The sequence below is a fragment of the Sarcophilus harrisii genome, chromosome 1 (genome assembly GCF_902635505.1).
Source record: "Sarcophilus harrisii chromosome 1, mSarHar1.11, whole genome shotgun sequence".
NCBI lineage: Eukaryota > Metazoa > Chordata > Mammalia > Dasyuromorphia > Dasyuridae > Sarcophilus > Sarcophilus harrisii.
The window spans coordinates 648,335,211-648,342,149 of record NC_045426.1 but is presented as its reverse complement, the minus strand read 5'-3'; the positions used below and the strand labels follow the sequence as shown (position 1 = coordinate 648,342,149).

Sequence of the window (6,939 nt, the reverse complement as noted above, 5' to 3'; positions counted from 1 at the left end):
GGATTCTGAAACGCCAGTGACTGGGGAGTTCTGACTTGTGGGAGTCAAGGCCTGGAGGGGGTGGTTTCAGCGTTCTGGGGCGTCAAAGGGTCGGTGCCTGAGCGAGAAGAGGCCCCAAGCCGTGGAAAACTGGGGATTCTGAGGGTCAAGGGCCAAGGTCCTGGGAGAGTGGGCTCGTGGGGTCGGGGTGAGTGAAGGGCCGGGGGCGGATTCACCCTTTGTCTGCGGATGCCGGGAGAATCCTTGCCCCCTCCCGGCCCGGCCCAGCTCCCCGCCCCCCCTCCGGAAATCTCTGTTTCTGGAAAAGCCACCGCACCACAGGGCCCCCTCCCCACCCCGCCCTGTAGTTGAGGGACTGGAACTGGGCCCGGGGCGCAGGTGAAGACCACCCAGAGGGCACCTCCCTGGACCACCCCCATCTGCGGGAAGCCTCCAACCCCCTTCCTGATCCTCACCTCCCTCCAAGTCAGCCTGCCCTTAATCATGCCAGCCGTGTTCAAAGAAGGGGGCGCGGCCCAGAGCATCATCAGGAACCCGGACACGGCCCGGCCTGGGAGGCTGCCCTGACCCTAGTTCCACTCCCTCCCTCCACGCCCACCCCTGCCACGGCCACGCCCCCGAGCCCCCTTTCTGGGGGAGGGATGGAGAGGGGTGGGAAGAAAGGCGATGCTCGTGGGCTGTAGTTGCGCCAGGGTGGCAGGTCAAAGCAACAGGGCCTCAATCCCTCCCTGCTCCCGTTCCAACCAGGGCGCCCTGGGAATGTGGGGCAGTCTGGGACCAAGCATCCCCCCAAAACCCTGATTCTGTATCTATGACTGTGACCTTTGAGGATGCCCTGGTCTGCGTGTGACTGTGGGTGAGACACCTACACAGAGACAGTGTGAGACTGAGGCAGAGACCGTTAACCACCTGACAATCATAGAGCTTCGGCCTTAGAAGGACCTTGGAGATGGAGCCAGTCAGTCTCGTCATTTTACAGAAGCCCAGAGTGGGCTACGTCAGAATCTGCAAACAAGTGGGGGGGCCACATCTGTCCCGATGGCAGCCCACCTTAAAGCCCCCAAAGACCCCAACAGAAAACTGGCTCATTCACAATGGGGACTTAGCAGCAAATTTTGCTTTTGGAGCAGCTCCCAGGAAAGGCTGGAGGAGACAGACTCCGGGGCCAGGATAGCAGCAGGTTTCCACATGGCTGAGGGACTGGCTACCCCTGAGGAGTGGGTCAGTCGGAGGGACAGGGGGGCAGTCTCAGGGGCTCAGCTCTGGTCCAGGCTCTTTGATTCAGCCATATTCACACACCACACGAACACACGGTTGGTCACAGAGAGAATGAATAGTCACATAGATACTCTTGTAGGCACAGAGGAAACAGATGCTGGGGTGTTTCTGATACAAACATCTTTATTAAAGGCTGTGGAACTGGGAGCGGAGGAGAGATCTCTCTGTAGCCCCCTTGGGTGGGGCAGGCCCGCTGGGAGCAGTGCGCTCTGGGACTGGCACAGCCAGTTCAGGAAGGGAAAAGGTGTTTTTGTTTTCTCTGGAGGCAGAAATGAGGAAGCAGGGCATAAAAGCTGTAGCAGTGTGGAGGTCTCTGACACTACCTTCTCTCCCATCTCCATCACAAAACTATGACCTTAGGTCCAAAAAGTGAATCCCCTCCCCCTCCAAATCTAGGACCAAGGGAGTGAGGGAGGGGCACCGGGAAGAGACAAAACCCTGACCTCAGAGACTGCCCCACTACTCCCTTTTCCCCACTTTAGTCCCAGAGCACAGAGTAGAAGCACTGCTGGCTAGAGAGGAACTCAAGAGTTTAGGGTCACTAGGATGATGGGAATTGAGGAACTCTGGAGGGGAAAATAAGGTGAAGAACCCAGCCTGGCTGGGAGGATAGGGGAGACTATCAGGGTTGGGTGGGAACTGCCCCATCAAAGGACCTTGCAAGGGAAGAAAATGAGAAACGTGGCTTCAGCAGCAGGACCCTGACAATCCAGTGCCATCCCCCAAGTCAGATTCACTGCTTCCTCCCCTTCATCCTGCTGTCTAGAGAGGGCTGTCAGTCAGAAGGGGCTCCCATGGGCTGAAACTGCCTTCCCGGTCCCCCATCCCAGCCCCAAGAATGTTCAGATACCTAGGGTCCGTCACTAGGAATTATTACCCATTATTGGCTTCTGAGACGTCTAGGGCTCCACCCTGGCAAGCACCAAGACTCCCTGTAATTCTTAGATACCAAGAACACTCAGTTGCCGGTGTCCTGCCTTCCTCCCCATGCCCCTTCCCCACTCCCAGGTCTCAGAAACGGGTTTCTCATTGGCCGGAATCACACTGTCCCAACCACCCTTCCAATTCTGAGACACGGAGGCCCTCAAGGTACAGTAAGAGGTCAAAGGTTATTTCTATGAACTTTTGTCTAAAAAGGAGGAGCTTCTGCCCCCCCCCAGACCTTGGGACAATGGAGGGTCTCCCCAGTCAGCTTTCCCAATCCTGGCAATGAAGACTCTCCTAGGGCCCAGGCAGCTGGAGGGGGTACCCACTCTGACCCGGACTTTCCTGAAATTCTCTATCCATCCCCATGCCCATGTGGGACTGACGAGTGGGGACACACGCAGGCAGGCACGCACCCACACCCACACACTCATTCATACACAGGCACACGGGAGACACAAAGACACGGCCTGAGGACATCGGGCTCCAGGGGTGTCTGGGGCCAGAGGCTCTCAGGACCCAGGAACCTGAGTTCACAGCAGGTGGTCCCGGCTGGCAAACAGGTAGGGGCTGAAGCTGTCCCGGTGGAAGGGGGAAGGATAGAGTCCACTGAGGGTGTACAGGTCCCGCAGCAGAGGAGTGGGCAGCAGCAGCTTTCGGCCCCGGCCGCCCCCGCCTCCACCCCCACCGGCCCCAGATGGTCCAGGGGATGGCGGAGGGCCCTGGCTGGGCCCAGGGACCATGGCAGGCAATGTCGGCTCAGACCTCACTCGAGCGCGGGGAACACGAGGGGAAGAACACATCGGGGGGGCCCGGGAAGACACACAGCTGGGGATCAGGTGGCCCCGACGGGTACAGCTCTGCAGCTCTGGGAAAACAGGCAAGTACAAGGCTGGGGTAGGAATCTCCAAAGCACAGAAGGCTTAGGGAGCAGGGAATAGGGCTGGGGCTGGCAGCCACTCATAGAAAGAGCTCTAAGATGAGAGGGAGGGGGAATGGTACTTTTCCAGGCTGTTTTCTGACAATAATCCTGAACCTATTCAGATTTTAAGCTGGAGAGTATTTTAGGGACCACCCAGAGTGATTCCCAAGTCAGTGCCCTTTGCACTCCCTCATTTGAGCCAGTGGAGGCTGGAGAAGGGGGCACAGAGAAAGAGGGGAGGGTGGTGGGAGGAGTGGTCCCAGGGAGCAGTTAGAGGGACCAGATCAGCTGGGTGTGTTGGGTAGGTTCTTGGGGAGGGGGAGAGCAGTTCACTCACTGGGTGGGGTGAGTCGGGCAGGCTGCAGCGGGGGTGCAGTGGTCTTGGGCTCCTGAGACAGACAGGCAGAGGGAGCGGGCTAGTGGCCCGGCTGGCCCCAGCCCTGGCCCCTGGCCCTGTCCCGGCGGCTCCTGTTTCTGTTCCTGAGCTGACTGAGGGCCCCCCCCCAGTTAGGGTGGACACCAGGAGGGCAATAATGAAGGGGGTAGAATGGGAAAGGAGGGGGCACATGGAAGAGAAAGAGTTTCCAGCATTAACCATACTTCCCCCCCTTACCATCCTTCTCAAGGATGGGATCCCAAGTTAGAGGTCACTGGTCATGACCTCCAAATGGGAGCAGGGGTGGGGGTGGGCAAGCAAAAGGCCTTAGAAATCATTCAGTCTAACCCCTTCATTTTACTAATAGGGAAACTGAGGCCTGATGAGATGAAGTAATTTGCCTCTGGTAGAACTGTTAATAAATAGCAAAGCCAGGATTTGATTCTGGGACCGACCTCTGACTCTCTCCACTATACTATGGCTGTTCCTCCAAGCATTTGGAGAACCCTCCTCCCCACTAGTCTTAGGAGGCTGTTTGGTGAGGACTTCTATAACATAGAAAACACCCCTTCACCAGATGTAGCATATCTGGGCCCCCCTCCTCCTACTGTGTTTGAGTGTAACTGGGTGGAGTGGGCCCGTCTCTAGCCCCATCCCAAGCTTCCCTAATGTCCCCTAGGGACCCCTACTCTCAAGACCTGTCTGCCTCTAGCTTGCCCCTCACCAGGCACCAGGGAAGAAGTCCAAAGTCCTAGTTCACCGGCTGGGTAGAGGAATGTGGGGGAGGCACAGTCAGCTGCCCCTTACCTGGGCTGAATTTAACTTTTCAAGGGGGTTCTCAATGGCAGGTACTGTGCCCAGGCCCTCCCATCTGAAGGTGCGCTGGCTTAGGGGCACTCGACTCTGGAACTTGTTGACAACACAGGTGACCTGAGGCAGGAACAAAGGGCGGCAGGGATCTTTTACCTACCAGAGACCAAAGCCTGGCACAGACCCAGAACTGAAGCTGGCAAATGGGGGGAACTCCCGTCCCCCTCCCCGAAGGCTGGATTTTCCCTCTCCTTTTCTATACATCCTCCCACCTGCATCCCACAGGGGAGGTGGAGGCCCAGTCCGCAAAGAGACTAACCAGGAAGGTGGCGATGGCTGCCCCCGTCAGGAATCCGGCCAGCACATCTGACCAGTGGTTCCGGTACTCGGCCACACGGACCACCCCCACCAGGAAGGCCGGGCAGAGCAGGGCGAGGCAGAGGGAAGGCTTCACCAGCCTGGAGCCCTTTACCCTGAACACCAGGGTGACATACATCTGGAGGAGGGAAGGAAGAGGATCACCGGGGCATTTTACAGGGCCCCTTGTTTTAGGGATTGGAAAGTTGAGCCTGATTGAGGGGGCGGTCGGGGGGAACAGCCTCCCGGTTTCCAATCCGGCCCAAGTCTGGGACTTTGTCTCCGCTCCCTCGAGCTGCGGCTCAGACTCACCGCCGTGTAGGTGACCGCAAATGCGCACAGGGCCGCGTCCTTGCAGGGGAAGGCACGTCGCGCAGCTGCAACCAGGGCAGGGTTGCCGGCTGCACAGGCCCCCTGGTCTGTGACGTACCGGTCCAGTCCAGGCTTGTCAGTGGCTGGCGGGGGGCAGCCCAGAGCTGTGTAATTGGGGTGGCAGACCGAGAGGAAGTGGGGGGTGGGATTCCCCGTCACTACTTGCCCGGCGTTGGCAAAGATGGACGTGGTGAAGAGGCCAAAGGAATAGACGCCTAGAAGGGAAGGCGGAGGGGGAGATGAGAGCCCCGAGGGGGCCCTGGAACCCTCGCCTCGTCCTTTTCCCCCAGACCCCTTCAAACTGGCCCCGGCCTGCCCCAATTCAGGCCCCGCACCCAGGAAGCGGACCAGCCTTCGGAGGGCTGGGCTGAAGCGGCAGCAGTCCCCGCACACGATGGTCCTCTCCCTCAGGGCCGGCGCGGTGGAGGCCGGAGCCGGGAAGAAGGCCCTGGCGAGCTCTCCGAGCAGGATCTGGGAGGAGAGACCAAGGTTGGAGCCTGCCCCCCCTTCTCCTCCCTCCTTCACGGTCCCCGCCTTACCGTGATGGCGGGCCCCGCGGTGACCAGGGGGTAGATGAGAGCGGGCGGCGCGCGGCTGGCGGCCTCCGGGCCGGGGTAGGGCTTGGCGTAGGCGCTGTCGTAGCAGAAGAAGCCCTGCCTGTGCACGGGGAACGTGTCTGTGTATTCCAGGCGGTAGGCGAGAAGCACCACGGCCCCCAGGAGCACTGACTGCCGGGCCGGGCCGGGGGTGGCAGGGGGACGTGGGAAGGGGGCAGAGAGGGAGCTCCAGCCAAGGGGGCGGGGAGGGCCGGGGAAGAAAGGACACACAAAGGGGCGGAGGCGGAGAAGGAAAGAGACCAGACAGAAAGAGAAGTTACAAGAAGAGAGAACGTGAGAGCATCTTCTCCCCCAGACCCCCCGGCGGCGGCTCTGCCCCGGCCTCACCTCCACGAAGATGAAGCAGGGTATTATGGAGAAACTCCTCTTCAGGTCTGGCCGCCCACTCGCCATGGCGGGGTCGGGATCAGGGGTACAGCTGGCGGGGCCTGGGGGAGAGGCCCAGTCACGCCGGCCCCCGATGCCCCCCGGACCGCAGACTCCTCTTCTCCCTCACCCCGAAAGTTCTTCAGGTGTCTGTCACTTCTGACCCGCCCCGCCCCGGCCGCGGCCTCTCACTCAGCCTTCGCTGCGGGAGGCCGCTGGCCCGGCCAGCCCCACTGCGGCCGCCTCGGAGGGATGCTCCCCCAGACCGAGGCCTGAGTGTTTGCAGAAGACCGCTAAGTAACCCGGAAAGCCTGGGAAGGGCCGGGCCGGACTCCCGGCTTCTGTCTCCCGTCCCCAGCCCCCCCCCCCCGCCCGCGCTCCCGGGTGCCCTTCCCCCGCCGCCCCGGGGAGAGCCCGTACCCGGCCCAATGCCCCTCCCCGCCACCTGGGTCACGGCCGCTCCATGGCCCGGATCCGCGTCCCGCGGCGGGAAGGCCGGTCCCGGGCCCAGCCGGCGGCCTTGGTCCCGGGCGTCCGGCGCGGAGGGCCGAGGGGACAGGCGGAGTCCGAGGATGCGGGGGGCAGCCTGGCCCGGCTCTGCGCGAGCGGAGCGGAGAGAGCGGCAGGGACCCGGGAAAGGAGGCGGGGAGGGAGGGGCGGGAGCGCGCCGGCTCCTTAGCTCCGGGCCCGCCCCGGGGCGGGGCGTCTGGGGAAGCGCTCCCCGGCCCCCTCCCCCCAGCAGCGGTTCTGTCAGGGCGCCTGCCTAGGCCCCGCGCGCGGGGAGAGGAAGGGGCCGCGGTTTCCCGGCCCCCTCCCCCGAGCGAGGCTGCGGAAGCGCCCGGGGCCAGGACGCGTCCTGGCGAGCCCAAGGCCCGGGCAGCGCTGACTCCCACCCTGAGGCTGGCCGCCGCGCCCAG

The 6,939-nt window shown here is 61.9% G+C and overlaps 1 protein-coding gene across 4 annotated transcripts; it reads right to left on the bottom strand.

The window, feature by feature from the left end:
• Positions 1-1,387: 1,387 nt before the first annotated feature.
• PLPPR2 (phospholipid phosphatase related 2) lies at positions 1,388-6,922 on the bottom strand. 4 transcript variants are annotated; one of them, XM_031947572.1, is made up of 9 exons: positions 6,443-6,922; positions 5,984-6,084; positions 5,579-5,767; positions 5,375-5,510; positions 4,980-5,254; positions 4,630-4,806; positions 4,308-4,430; positions 3,462-3,513; positions 1,388-3,070 (listed from the first exon to the last, which is right to left on the bottom strand). In XM_031947572.1, the coding sequence occupies exons 2-9, from the start codon at positions 6,047-6,049 to the stop codon at positions 2,736-2,738; spliced, it is 1,353 nt and encodes a 450-aa protein (XP_031803432.1). In that variant the 5' UTR covers positions 6,050-6,084; positions 6,443-6,922; the 3' UTR covers positions 1,388-2,735. The 4 variants fall into 4 exon arrangements, with proteins under 4 accessions (XP_031803432.1, XP_031803430.1, XP_031803431.1 ...); XM_031947570.1 differs by having other exon boundaries at positions 6,468-6,922; XM_031947571.1 differs by lacking the exon at positions 6,443-6,922 and having other exon boundaries at positions 5,984-6,386.
• Between the last annotated feature and the right edge of the window lie 17 nt (positions 6,923-6,939).

What these genes read in the sequence shown, in the direction of transcription:
- PLPPR2 (XM_031947572.1), bottom strand. Translation starts at nt 6,049, where the DNA reads ATGGCGAGTGGGCGGCCAGACCTGAAGAGGAGTTTCTCCATAATACCC. An exon ending in CCTGCTTCATCTTCGTGGAG is followed by an intron (nt 5,768 to 5,983) that starts GTGAGGCCGGGG and finishes CCGGCCCGGCAG; the next exon opens with TCAGTGCTCCTGGGGGCCGT. An exon ending in TTGCGGTCACCTACACGGCG is followed by an intron (nt 4,807 to 4,979) that starts GTGAGTCTGAGC and finishes TCCCTCCTCCAG; the next exon opens with ATGTATGTCACCCTGGTGTT.